Below are 14,855 nucleotides of genomic sequence, written 5' to 3'. Positions count from 1 at the left end.
TCTCATCTCTTGATTCTCACCCTTCCAAGGTTTCCTTGCACTTCTCAGTTCATTCTTTATTTTCTACCTGACTTCAAGTGCCTTTCTGTGTACTTGTCTCTGCCCACCGCTAGCTTCCTTTTATTCTTACCCATACATAGACTTTATTTCTTTTGCAAGCATCTACTTTTATCATTAATCCATATGATGCATGTTCAAGAGTCTATAATAGCTCTTAATACTAACAAATGTATTCACTACTTAGCACTGTATAACTGGGTCCCATAATACTCAGATAATCTTGGCCTCCTGCTCCTTCTAAAACATACTATTATTGGCAGTTTGACCTCCTAAACTTCCTTCTCTACCTCTTATTCTGCAGTTATTCACACTCATATAGGATGTGTGCACACACATGTACCCACATATAAGAATAGTGATTTTTTTTTTTTCACTTAGTATCATAGGACATCAGGGCTGAAAAGGATTTTAGAAACCAAGAAACTCATAAATTTACTGATGAAGGTGAAAATTCACATTCAGAGAGAAGTAAGGTGACTTTCCTAAGGCCTGTAATTAGTTAATCGCAGGACAAAGACCAAAACCCAAGTTTTTTGCCTCAATATTTGACATGTCTGCCACACCAAATCTATTCTACCACTGTAGTCTGCTCACGTTGTTCCTACTCCACAGTAGCAGCTCACTGCCTTCTTAGTTGGCTTCAAGACCCAGCCCAGTTTCTGACTCCTGTAGTCGTCCTCAGAGAGTTTACTTACACAGATTTTACTTTTGTCTAAACTGCCATAATTTTCATGAGTAGTCACTACTATCCTATTCTATTACTTATTATATTTAATTCTCTATTACTTATTTTGCCAAATTAATCTTTCCAAAGTAAGATGAAATCTTTGCAATTCTCTAAAGCACCTACCATTGGGTCAGAACTCAATAAATGCTTGTTGGCCAAGTGATTTTTTTGTTGTTTTGTTTGTTTGTTTGTTTGTTTTTGGTACTGGGTATTGAACCTAGGGGTGTTCTACCACTAGGCTATAGCCTCAGCTCATTTTTTGTTTTTATCTTGAGACAGGGTCTCACTCAGTTGCTTAGAGCCTCACTAAATTGCTAAGGTCAGCCTTAAACTTTTAATCCTCCTAACTCAACTTCCAAACCACTAGGATTATAGGCATACACCATGCCTGACATTGCCAAGTGATTTTTTTTTAAAGTCCTCATTTCCTTATCATCCAGAGTTATTTTACATAATTGTATCACTTCTGTAAAAAATTCCTATAAGAAAACTCATTTGTTTGAGAATTTTTTGCCTCTTCCTATGTTTTTATAATGTAAAATCTTTGTTAATTATGTTTATAGGATTCCGTTTATACCTGACTTGTCATTAAAAATCTATATGTAAATTAGGACTTCTTTTAATAAAAGTAAGTGATTGAAATTATTCTTCTCCCAGAGGCAATGCTACTTGTTTTGCATATGGACAAACAGGTGCTGGAAAGACCTACACCATGATAGGAACTCATCAGAACCCAGGACTGTATGCTTTGGCAGCCAGAGATATCTTCAGGCAATTAGAAATGTCCCAGCCAAGAAGGCATTTCTTTGTGTGGATCAGCTTTTATGAAATCTACTGTGGACAGCTTTATGACCTCCTAAATAGAAGAAAAAGGTACTGTATATGAAAGGGAAACTGTAAAAAAATCTAATTCATCACTGTTTTAAGCCAGACCTCCACATGAGATTTAATGAGAGGCTTTGGCACATTAGTGCCCTTTTGTGAAATGAGAGTCTCCCACACCAGATACATATTTTTTTTAATTGTTCATTCAGCTAAAGAAAAATATAAAGTTAGTCTACCATTAATATTTTTTAAGTGAACAATATCTTAGTATCTATCAAAAGACTTTCCCTGAGGGCTGCAGGTATAACTAAGCAGTAGAGCACTTGTATAATTATATAGCCTAGGTTTGATACCCAGCACGACGGGGAGGTGTGTGTGTGGGGGTCACATGACACACATTCCCTTTAATTTTGTTCTGTGAAAAAGGTCATAATTCAGATGGTCAGAAGATCAACATGTATTTAAATCTCTTCTTAGTCTTTTGATCTGTTATAGTAGAAGAATGATAATGATATCTCACTTTTTATTGTTTTTTTCTTTTAATAATTTTAGGATAAACTTAATTTTCTGAAATCAGTAAAATGAAAAGCAAATCTTTTTTCTTCACATTAGACTTTTTATTATTTTTTTAGTTGTCAATGGATCTTTATTTGTATGAGGTGCTGAGGATTGAACCTAGTGCCTCATGCATGCTAGGCAAGCGCTTTACCACTGAGCTACAACCCCAGCAACACATTAGACTTTTAACTGTTATTAAATTATTGCCCTTAGAACATAATACAGTAATTTAGAAATGTATTCAGTAGCTCCCATTTTAGGTCCCTATTATGTGTTTCTGGCATAAAGTTTTGTTTAAGTTGAAACAGACAACTTAAACTGAGTAGGAGGCAATAAAGTTGTAAAGGAATTGACTAACTAGAGAATAGGGTGGTGGTGGGGAGGAGGTGGAAGGATAAAAGATTGTCATTACAAAATGAACCAGACCTGGGGCATGTGGGGAGGAATGAGTTAAGGCTGAGCATGGTGGAAAACTAGGGAAACCTAATCAGCTTGAGACTAGAATCCCAGCAAAGGTATCCAGACCTCTACAGAGCTATCCAATAGAATGTTCAAATTTCATATGCTTTATGCAAGCAGTGGAAGGGGTTCCTGTTGGGGAAGCCATGATATGGCAGGCCCTCATCAGAGAGGGGCACTAGGGTACTGAGTAACATAACTGAAGAAGCCAGTGATTAGGCTTAGACCATCATCCTCTGGACTACTCCACCAAAAAAGGGGTCTTTGGGTATGCCACAATTGAGAGAATGTTTAGGTATTTAGGATTCTGTCTAGGCACACAACTGCCAATAAAAATGGTTCTAGTCTGGGGATGCTTTTTACCAGAGTTGCTTTCTTTTTCACCTTTGGTGGTATCAAAACCTAATATTAGCTCAATCATGGCTTCTCTTCCAAGCCCAATGCCCCCATTAAAAACCCTTTCCAGTTAGAATGTTCACTTCTTTTAAAAAACATTTGGCATGAGAGTAAAAGTCACTGTTGTGCTCTGTGTGCCGGGGTCGGGGGTGTATGTGCTTCTTTGGGCAAAAGGACAATTAGGATACCTAGGTTTTTCTGAATGCAGTTCTTTAATGAATTACCCAGATTATCTCCCTGTATATTTACATTCTTTAATTATAGACGGGAATGGGACTATATTAACTCCTGGGTTTGAAGCTTCTCTGAGGCTTACTAGGGAAGAATCACACTTACTACTCTGCAAGTGTCTTGAGCTATGGGTAATTTTGTTTGTTTGATTTTATATCTCTGTTAATTGCCAAATATGATTTTTTTTTCAACCCAGGGGTATGGTACCTGTGAGCTATATCCCCAGCCCTTTTTATTTTGAGGTAGTGTCTCCCTAAATTGCCAAGGCTGGCCTTGGACTTGTGACCCTCCTGCTTCAGCCTCCCAAGTAGCTGGGATTACAGGTTTGCCTCACTGGACCTGGCTTAATATCATCTTTTTGTTTCCTACCCAGTGGGACTTCTGAAATGTTCTGGTCCACTGATGACACTGTTTCCTATTTTTTACAGTTATACTTTATCTTGTTTTTTAATAAGATACATATTTTTCGTAATGGAAGAGCTTTGACAAGGTTTATATACTAAGTCTGGTTTGTAAACTGGAATACACAAAGGTAAAGGATAAGCTGTTTTCAGAGCCTTGCATAAAAAGTGAAGAAATATACCTCTAGCTTTTTGGATATGACATTAGGGCTCTGAAAACTAGATCCTTCTTTCAGAAGGCTGACTGTGCAGTAGTTGCTTTCCAAGAGATCATGGGCATTGGAAATACTGTTTGCAATTTTGGGATCAAGTATAAATTGAGAATTTTTTTCTGTTTTCTCTTTTTGGTAATAAGGACTGAATTCTGGAGCATCTAAAAACTGAGCTACATTCCCAGCACTTTTTAGTTTTTGAAACAGGATTTATCTAAATTGCTGAGGCTGACTTTGAACTTGTGATCCTCCTACCTCAGCCCCGTAGTAGCTGGAATTATAGGTAGTCCACACCCAGCAGGAAAAGAAAAAAAAAAATTTTTTTTTGAGACCGTCATTCTCTACTTTTCTTTCTTTGTGTGTATGGGGCGGGGCTGTAAAGTAGAATTCCATTATTAACCTTAATCAGGATCTAATTAAGGGAGAAAAGTAACCTTTGATGAGTCTTTGATGCTGTTGATGTACCTGGTTTAATGATAATGGCAGTTCATAACCTTTTGTGCCTTATTCACAGGCCTGAGGCATCCAGCACCAGCTCTTCCCTTCTTCCATGGAAGATGCTTCAGACTTCAGGGTTAAGTTATTCCAGCAACTCTGGGATGTTCGAAGGACCGAGTTTGCCTCTCTGTTCTTCAATGGTGTTTGCTTCATCTTAAAACTAGCTCTCTTTTTAGAAAAAAAAAATGTCTGCCACTGCTCCCAGGACCATATGCTTTCACTTTTAGAGAGAAAAGCAGAGCACCTTACCACCAGGCACCAAATAACCAGAGACCGGGACTTTATTTTAACTGGACAATCACTATAGCTGGGAATACACCATCCACTGATTGGCATAGGTCTGGGTCATTATGCTCATTCTTTTTTCTTTCTTTCTTTTCTTTTTTTAACTAGGGATTTGAACCCAGGGGTGCTCCACCATTGCCAGTCCTTTTTCATTTTTTATTTTGAGACAGGGTCTTGCTCAGTTGCCTAGTCTGGTCACAAACTTGCAATCCTCCTGCCTTAGCCTCTGGAGTAGCTGGAATTACAGGCTAGGATTACAGATTATGGAAGTCTGAGGCTGAGGTCAGGAGGGTAGGATTGGGGAGAAGAAGCTATCTATTCCACCCAAGCAGCAAAACTGCTACTTAATGGGGAGTGGAATCATTTCTGGGGAGACAAGAACAAAGTTCGTTACAGTATCGCCATCATACCAACCACATTTTTGCATCTGCAGGCTCTTCGCAAGAGAAGATAGCAAGCATGTGGTACAGATAGTGGGACTGCAAGAGCTCCAGGTGGATAGTGTGGAGCTCCTCTTAGAGGTAATTAATTCTTCTTTATTACTCCCCTATCGCAGCCTAAGTCCAGCAAGGAATTTAGATCTAGGCAAAGGGTAATGACAAGCACACTACTTCAAAATTGTGAAATGTCAGTTCTCTTCTCAGAGAATAGCTTGTTTCTTTACAAGGTTGATGTTCCAATGCTGTGGACTGGGAAGTAGGGAGTAGGGCATGTGGGAAAAGCTAATTCATGGCAAAGTTGCTCCTGGGCTAGTTTCAAAGACTGCTTTTCTGTGGCAGTGACCTCTGGGGAAAAAAAACTTGCTTTTTTTGTGTATGCTGGAGATTGAACCCAAGGGCACTCTACCACTGAGCTACATCCCAGAATTTATTTATTTATTTGTTTTTTAAAGACAGGGCCTAAGTTGCTGAGGCTAGCCTCAAACTTGGATGGATTCTTCTGCCTTATCCTTTCAATTCCCTTTTCCTGAGACAACTAATTTTATTAGGTTTTTGAATATCTTTCCATAGATTGTTTTTCTTTCAGAGCCTCTCATATACTGTGAAGGTACTCTACTCCACAGAGCTACAACCCCAACCCTTTTTGTTTTCATTGTGAGATAGGGTCTCACTAAGTTGCCCAGGCTGGCCTTGAATTTGCAGTCCTCTTGCCTCAATCTTCCAAGTAGCTAGGATTATAGGCATATGCCTCCTTGCCTAGCTAAGAATTTTTAAATATTTTATTAAAAATTATCCTTTTATTATAACAAAAGTAATACTTGCTTATTATTAAATCTGAACGTTATAGAAATACATAAGAAAATAGAAAATAAAGATCTTTTTAATTTACTCTATACAATCACCCTCCCATCCAATCCCTGACTTGTAGTCCTCCTGAAATATCCACTGTTCTAGGCATTTATTAACTTTTTTAAAAAAATATTTTTAGTTATAGATGGACACAATACCATTTATTCATTTATTTTTTTAAATTTTTATGTGATGCTGAGGATTGAACCCAGTGCTTGCTAGGCAAGCACTCTACCACTGAGCCACAACCCCCGCCTCATTTATTAACTTATATATAAATACATTTCCGATAAACTTTCCTTTAATGCAGTGGTCCTCAACCCTGGCTTTACATTAGATCACTTGTTTACCATTTTTTCCTTACTTAGAAAATGATTTAACCTTTTTTAATTGTGAAAGAAATAGAGTACTTAGAAAAATGCATGAAACCTAAATGTGTATAGTATAAAGAAACAAGCACCCCTGCAATCAGCTATGCAGATCAAGAAATAAAACATTGTAGTACCTCAAAGGTCTCCTGTGAAACTTCCTAGTCATACATCCCTATTGCCCTGACTTTTATACTAATCACTTTCTTGTTCTGTTAGTTTTATCACCTATGTATTCGTCCCTAAACTATATAACTTAGTCTTCTCCTTTTTTTTTTGTTTTCACCTGTTTTTGAGATTTGCATGAATAGAGATTTGCACTGTATATACTTTTTTGTCTTCCTTCTTTTGTTCAAATTTATGCTTTTGAATTCCATTTATGATTTTACATATAACTGTAGTTCTGTTCATTTTTATCTGCTTTATAGTATTCCATCATACAAAAATACCACAATTTATTTAACCATTTTGTTAATGGGCAGTGGGGTTGATTCTGTTTTGTGGTTATTTTGAACAGCTGGGAATGTTCTTATCTTTAACATGTATTTCAGTACAGAGCACATAGGTCGTCGGGTTATGAAATGATTGTATCAGAGGACATGCATATCTTCAAATTTCACTAAATGATGCCAACTGTTTTACAAAGAGATGTGGGTGTGCATTCCCACCTACATGGCCTACTTATAGCCTATTACATGACTGTGCCACATTTTATTTATCCATTAATCAGTTGATGAACATTTGAGTTATTTCCACTTTTAGCCATTATGAATGGCTATGAACATTCATGTACAAAAGTTTTTGTGTGGACATGTTTTCAGTTTTATTGTGTTTATGCCTAGGAGTGGAATTGCTGGGACATACTTTTTTGAGGAACTGCCACACCATTTTCCATAGTGTCTATACCGTTTTGGTCTCCCACCAACAACATATGAGGGTTGGTATTGTTGTAGAATCTCCTCAGTGTACCACCTAATAGTCATTCTTCTACTATATTCAACATGTCTGGCTTTGAGTAAAAGGGGGATGGCTAGGATACGCAGGGACCTGACAAGATTTACGTTTAGTACATCTTCAAGTATGCCACTCCAGGGAGAAATATCTGAGACTTTGACCAAGCTCAAGGAACCAGGGAAAGCAGATAGGTTTGGCATTGTAGAATGCCTTCAATTAGCATCAAAATATATAGCTTTTCTGACTTTATCTTTCCTGCTTTCTTTCTCTCTATGTCTTAATAATAATTTCAAATATTTACTGAGTACGATCTACGGAAAACTTGGCTAAAGATTTTTGCAAGTATTATTCCATTTAATTATCACAACATAAGGTAAATATTGTAAAATTCATCTTACAGATGAGAAAACTGAGGATGAAATTGACGACTGACTATCACATAGCTAATGACTGGCAGAACCAAATTCTGACTCAGATTAATCATAGTCTAAAGCCCATATCCATACTCTAAAGCCCTTTTCACTATACTGTACCACCTATGGTGGTATTAGATTATTGATTAGAGATAAATTTTTCTTAAGAAAGTAGAAAAGAAGACACTTACTGAATTGATTAATGTGTTTATGCCAATATCTCCTGTGGTTATTAGCTTAAAATTGAGTATTTAAAGGACTGTTTAACCTCAAAATACAGGGTTTATGGAAATTTTTATTATTGTTTTTTCAAAGCTAAGAGTTGGGACTTGGGTGAGTGATGTGAAGGTTGGCTCATCATTGGTATATTTCTCTTTCTAAGTTTCTTTTTTCCTGGGACAAACAGGTAAGTTTTGCTTACCTGGTGAGAACTGAGACCTCATATTTTGTGATTATCAGATTCCTGTGTCTTAGGATCCAAAACATGAAGATAGCACCTGATGGTGGTTGTTTTAGAGGGTCACTGAGGATCCTTTTTTGTGATTGCAGTGGAAGGCACAGAACAAAAGTGGATGGGACATGTTGTTGGGGCTTCCTTGAGGCTGAGAGCATTCTTAAGTTGTCTGCATTCCCTCCACTGTGGAATCCTAAGAAAATTATTTCTCACACACTTCACTGTGGTTGTTTTCTTCCTACTTTTCCCCAGTCATTCCTTCATTTGACAGGAGTTTCAGGTGAGCCTGGTCCTCATGCTTTCTTTGTCCTCTGGAGATTACACTAATTAAATGGGCCAGGAGTAAACACTATAAGGAAATCCCTTTTCCTTGTCTATGAACCATAATTATGCTAATGGACTGTGTATCTCAAGTCACTCTCTGTATCCTGAAAGAGTTTATAGCATTTTCCTAAAGTATTGTTCCTAAGAAAAGCAGAAAAAAAGTTTGTATGTCAGCAAATTATTGTTTTATCACTCACGACACCCTCAGTCTGCAGAACTTAGTGTTGTATAAGCAAGAAGATAGCTAAGATCAAGATGGAAATTTGATATAAATTATAAATGTCTGACAGTTACCCTCATAAACATTTATTGCCTTGAAACAACACTTGCTAACTCAGATGTCACTGTTTGTGCCCACTCAGGTATTGCCCATATGTTTGCCCAAGTGTCTTCTTCAGGTGGTACTCTCAGATCACCCCAGGCCCACTCAGGCATGGCCACTTGTTGCCTACCTGTGCAGTGGCAGCTTAATTTTTCATATAAGATTATCTTTTCTCTAGAAAATTTCTCCTTTCTTATGTATTGGATTACCCAATCTTACCAATATAGGGACCAGGACTTCCATGCCTTTACAAAGGACTCACTGCTTCATCACATTTCCCAGATTTGGGATCAAGATTTGTGTGTGTGTGCGTGTGTTTTCCAATTTATGCAACTCAGTCATTTTTACTGCAACTGGAAGACAATACATTACAGAAATTTTATGGTAGTCTGGGGGAAAGTGTTATTTCCAATAAATGATGAAATAGTTTGTCTTTGGCAATGTGATGACGTATGAAGAACGCAAAATGCAAGTAGGGTTATGCCTCCAAAGCAACACCAAGTCCCTAAAGTTCAGCTAACTGCACCTATCTGCACACTGCTTCTTTAGGTTAACACAAACACAAGTGAACATCAACTTATTTCTTTTTGGTTCTCCCTTTCTATTCATAATATTGGCAGTTGCAAACAGAAAATACTGGGAAAAAAATTGGCTTCTGAAAAATTATTACTTTTGAACATTAATTTGACTATGTAGGTCTGTCGGCCAGCTAAGGCCAGGTGACTCTACATGTCAGTCATAAACCCATAAACCTCTTGGTCTTCTGATTGCTTTATCACTGTTTTTTTTTTTTTATATTTTTTCTAGTTGTCGATGGACACTTATTTAATTAATTTATTTATATGCAGTGCTGAGAATTGAACCCAGTGCCTCACACATCCCAGTCAAGTGCTCTACCACTGAGTCACAACCCCAGCCCATGCTTTATCACTGTTAGTTTGTTTTTTGGTAGGTTTGTAAGTCATTCTTTATAACTATTTTACATAATCTTAGGTATCCATTCCTAGGACTTCTGATAAACCTGTTTCATGTTTTATCATTGCTTTCTCTGTAATTGGTAGCAAAGACCCATTAACAAGAGCCTCCCCTAATTGAGGCTCAGTTGTATGAGGATGGTAGAAGACTATACTATATATACTATACTACTGAGGTGTACTTAGCAAAGCTGAGTGATTAAAGCCTTATAACCAGATGGAGCTAGTGCCAGTGCTGTGTATCCTTGAGCTTATCCTTTATCTTTCTGAGTTTGAATCATGGATAACAGATAATTGGGTTGGATGATAGAAGGAAATGAGATAATGTACAAGAGATGCTTAATTAATATGGTAGTCACTCAGTTTGTCACATGTATTATTCTAAATTCTCTGAATATTTCCCAGCACCAAAGAATTCAATAGTTGTCTCTACTTTCTATTGCAGTAGGTTCTCATTTCATTACTCATGTAACGTTATAAGGGACCTGGGTACTGAAACTTGTCCAATAGACCTTAGTTAAGGAAGGAGTTTAAGAAGGAAATAGAGGAAAAGGGGGCTTCATAATTTTTAAGGTATTAACTTTGCTCAGTTCCTAGACTTGTATTTCTCCCAAATAAATTGTCTTTTCCTTCCTTCCTTCCTTTCCTCCCTCCGTCCTTTTCTTTCTTCTTTCCTTTTTCTTCCTTCCTTTTTTGTTTAGCTTGTACTGGAGAACTTGTGATAGCCCATATTAATCTATAAAGCTGTATTTTACATTTATGGAAATAAATCATTTAAGTTAGGGAAGTTTACACAAAGATGTTCTTTAGTATCTTTTAAAAAATTAACATTGAGAATTTAGCACATGCCAATTATAGTAGTACTGAGTGCTTTACATATATCATCTTTTGTAGTCCTCATAACTGACCTTTGAGATTCTCATTTTATAGATGATAAACTGAGGCCCTGAAAAGCAGGTGGTTTGCACAAAGAGTAGAGCTGGCATGTGAACCCTGACAATCTAATATTAGATTTCACTTAACCACTGCACTTCAGTTGTATGTCATTTACAAAAGTTTGATGATGTTTGATATTCACAAACTACCTCATTTTTACTCCTCAGAGCTTAACTTCTTTATTCCACAGTTTGCTTTTTTATTTTTTTCCTGGATGTGGGTATTGAACTCAGAGGGTGCTTAACCACTGAGCCACATCCCCAGATCTTTTTAAAATTTTTTATTTTGAGACAAGGTCTCACTAAGTTGCTTAGAGCCTTAAATTGCTGAGACTGGCTTTGAACTTGTAATCCTCCTGTCTCAACTGCTGGGATGATAGGCATGTGCCATCACTCCTATCATCCCAGCAGTTCCACAGTTTCTGAAAGGCATGGTGATAACAAGCAATTACTAAAACTGAGAAAAACTGGACTAAGAACCAGAAATTCCTTCACACCTTCACTGAAAGTCATTCAGCCAGAAAAGTTCACCTCAACATGTTAGGCTTTCTGATACATTTTACAGTTAGTCTTCATTCCCAATTGTGAGTGGGGGGATTCATCTCAAGGGAAGTTATGGGCTTATGATAATCAAAATAACTCATCACTTCCCTGTTCCTACATATCACGCCTCTTATCCTTCATGCCTGCATCCTGATAGAACAGGTAGATGTGATCACTCATTCCTTGTTACATATTTCTGTCCTTCAGTTACTAAGATGAGTATTATGAGACTTTGTTTTGGAGACAAGTATGCCCTGGGAATTTTAGTTAGGCTAAATTCATTGAAGCTATTAAAAAGAGTATATGAGATCAAGAAGTAAATTAGCTCTTGAACTATTGAATGTTCTCCCACAAGATCAGTATTCCACATTGTTTTCATTGCTGTTGAGTACTTATTCTATATGATTGGGCAGCTTTCCACCTGGACAGAAAAAACTGCATCATACTGACAAAATTATATGTCTGGTCTGTATTGTTTACTTGCCAACTCTTTGGAGCCAGAGAGCTTGTTTGCTCCTTGGGGAAGTCAATCTATGGATTTTATTTTCAGGTGATCTTAAAGGGCAGCAAGGAGCGCAGCACTGGGACCACTGGAGTTAATGCGGACTCCTCCCGCTCCCATGCTATCATCCAAATTCAGATCAAAGATTCAGCCAAGAGGACATTTGGCAGGTGAGCTGGAAATATGCAGGGAATTGCATTGTCTCCCTTTTCTTAAAGTGACTTCAAAACATTCGTTATCAACAACAGGACGCCATGCCATCATGGAAGTCTTCGTTTTGGGGGATACAGAAAAGAGTTGTTAGCCCTGAAATAAATCATTGTACTAAAATGCCATCAGTTGATTGACCATGAAATAATGACCTATTGTTGGTCAACCCTAAGTTATTAAAAGGAACATTGATTGCTTCTAACGTAAAACACAGTATCAGAGAAATAGCAGGGAATGCATCTCAGAAAGCTTACAAGCCATAAAAGGAGGTTGGGGGGGACTTAATCCATTCTTCTTGAAAAAGCCATAAGACAATTGGATACATTCATTGCTTCTCTTAGTGCTTAGCAAACACTCTGCCACACTGATGGATGAGCCTATCTCACCTCTGAGTAATGAGTCTTTCTCTTTCTCTCTCTCTCTCTCTCTTTTTTTTTTTTTTTTTTTTTTTTTATCCTGGAAAGCAACCTACAAAAGTTTCTATTTAATTTTGTAAGTGATAACCCAAGTGATTTGTAGTATGGTCATTTAGCCTTATGGGAAGAATACTTTATCAATTTTAGTCATACTTTCTCACAAATGATTAGAACCAACGAAAGTGCCCATTTGGAGTGCCAACAGCAGCTGACAGATCAGTGCTTTTGGAAAGCTGACAGTAATGTTTTTTCTTTCCTGAGGATGGCCAGTGTTAATTACTTCCTGAGGTCACAGAATATCAACTAATGTAAAAATAAACCAAAAAAAAACCCCAAACCTCAAAAAAAGTCATTCTTGCTGTGTCTTTTCTCTAGGATCTCCTTTATTGATTTGGCTGGCAGTGAAAGAGCAGCAGATGCCAGGGACTCAGACAGACAGACAAAGATGGAAGGCGCAGAAATAAACCAGAGTCTTCTTGCTGTAAGTTGTTCAAAAATCTAAAAATCCTTCTTGAGATTTTTGCCTCTTACGTGCAGCCAGAATGGGTGTGAGTGGAGTGAAAGCAGAGCAACAGGCATGCTGTCATCTGGCAAAGGAATTTCTGGACTAGAGAAAAGGCAGGCTCTCAGAATGCTAGGCAGCTCTTCTCTCTCTGCCTTCTCTTCTCTGGTCGATCTCTGCCAAATAGGAATAAAAATATTTCTGCAAGTTGCTAACTGGTTACCTTAGTAAGCTTTTCCCCTTTCTCCAAATTTTAAAATTGTATTAATTCCTCAACATGCAAAAGTGAAATAAATAGCATAATGATCTTCCATATACCTGTTACTCAGCTTCACTAGTTATCAACATTTGAAAAACTAAACAACCCTAGCTTTCCCCTGGTCAAATTATATTAAAGGAAATCCTAGTCATCAAGTCATTTCTTCTACAAATATTTCATTATATACCTCAAAAATAGGATACTTAAAAATATAACCATAATACCAACATCATACCTTTAATGTTATTGACTTTTCAGTAAGTATTGTAATTTCTCCAGATTACCCATAAATATCTTTTTACTGTTGACTTGTTCAAATTAAGATGCAAACAATATCCTATATCAGTTCTCCCTCCCTCTTATTTTTTTTCTGTATCTACCTATTTGTCTAAAAAAAAAACCTGGATCACTTGTATCCCTATGCTGATATTTAATATGTTATTCTTCTCTCTATATTTCCTATAAAGTGGTTAAGATCTCTCTCTGTGCTGTTAAGTGTAGCCAGCCTGGATTTTGAAGACTTAATTACCAAAAAAAGTATGCAAAAGATCTCATTATTTTTTTTATAATTTTTGCATACAAAATTGTATTTTGGATATAGTAGATTAAATATGTGAGTACCATTAATTTCACCTGCCATTAACCATTTCTCCAAGGAACCAATATATTTTTAGCATTTACTAAATGCCAGTCAGTTTAGTTTTCCCAACAACTCTATGAGGCAAGTTAAGCAAGTTCTCTTATCCCCACCTTATAGATTAGAATTCCCAGGTTCAAATGGATTGAATGAATTGTCCAAGGATCTACCTCCTCTAACCAAAAATCTGATTCTCATAATTAAACAATGGTCTAGGAATCAACTATAAAACATGGAAAGAAATATCTATGAAGTCATATAGCCGTTTGTGATTTGACTTTGTCTATTTCACATGGGGAATAAGCAAGCAAAGGGGCCTGGGAACAAACCTTCTAGAATAGTATCAAAATGTTGTGCTTTGTAAGGTATACAAAGATAGCTTTGTTTCTTTCCTGGGTATTTCCCTTGGCTTCTTAGTCTTCAGTAAAGTTTGTTGACCATTCCATTTTGATTGAGCAGGGCTAAAAAGGATCCAAGGACTCTCATAGGTATTGGTTGTACCACTTGGATTTGATTGTAGGTAAGGGATAGGTATAAGAGGCAGGGTTTGGTTATTTCTTCCTTCCTTCAGGAAAATCTATCCAGTGCTAAAATTGGGGGATACTGAATTGATTTTTAATAAAGGAAGATATTGCCTTATACTTTATATTCTACAGCTTCTTGGATAGAGGTGGGGTAGTGATTAAACCATCTGCTAATAGCAGCCACAGCAAATTCTTGAGGCTAAATTCCTACTCTTGGCAGAATCCCTCACTGATACTTCCAAGGGATTACTTCCTTCCTCTTCCCTCCCATCCTTCTCATTTATTGCCTTTTAACTTAGATGCATGACTCAGAAATAGAAGGTCTCTCCTTCCTCATCTTGCTTTCCCACCCTCCCCATCATTTCTTTTATATATATATATATATTTTAGTTGTAGATAGACATAATAACTTTATTTATTTTTGTATGTGGCACTGAGGATCAAACCCAGTGCCTCACGCGTGCCAGGCAAGCACTTTACCACAGAGCCACAGTCCCAGCCTCCCTGCACCATTTTTGATGGGCATTTTGCCTACACATCCAGGTGTGTGCTGACCCTAGTAATGTCCAATGAGCTG

At 37.2% G+C, this 14,855-nt stretch overlaps 1 protein-coding gene across 4 annotated transcripts in view; it reads left to right on the top strand.

The window, feature by feature from the left end:
• Window positions 1–14,855, top strand: part of KIF24 (kinesin family member 24) — a 57,148-nt gene that overhangs the window by 32,660 nt on the left and 9,633 nt on the right. For all 4 annotated transcript variants that reach the window (XM_079113228.1, XM_079113225.1, XM_079113227.1 and 1 more), the window contains 4 exons: window positions 1,445–1,660; window positions 5,086–5,173; window positions 11,779–11,900; window positions 12,732–12,837. In XM_079113228.1, the coding sequence (XP_078969354.1) occupies window positions 1,445–1,660; window positions 5,086–5,173; window positions 11,779–11,900; window positions 12,732–12,837 (532 nt within the window). The remainder of the gene's footprint in view (window positions 1–1,444; window positions 1,661–5,085; window positions 5,174–11,778; window positions 11,901–12,731; window positions 12,838–14,855) is intronic.

Source organism: Sciurus vulgaris (genome assembly GCF_902686455.1).
Source record: "Sciurus vulgaris genome assembly, chromosome: 15".
NCBI lineage: Eukaryota > Metazoa > Chordata > Mammalia > Rodentia > Sciuridae > Sciurus > Sciurus vulgaris.
Note: the sequence above shows the minus strand (reverse complement) of the source record. Positions and strands in the feature narration are given on the sequence as shown.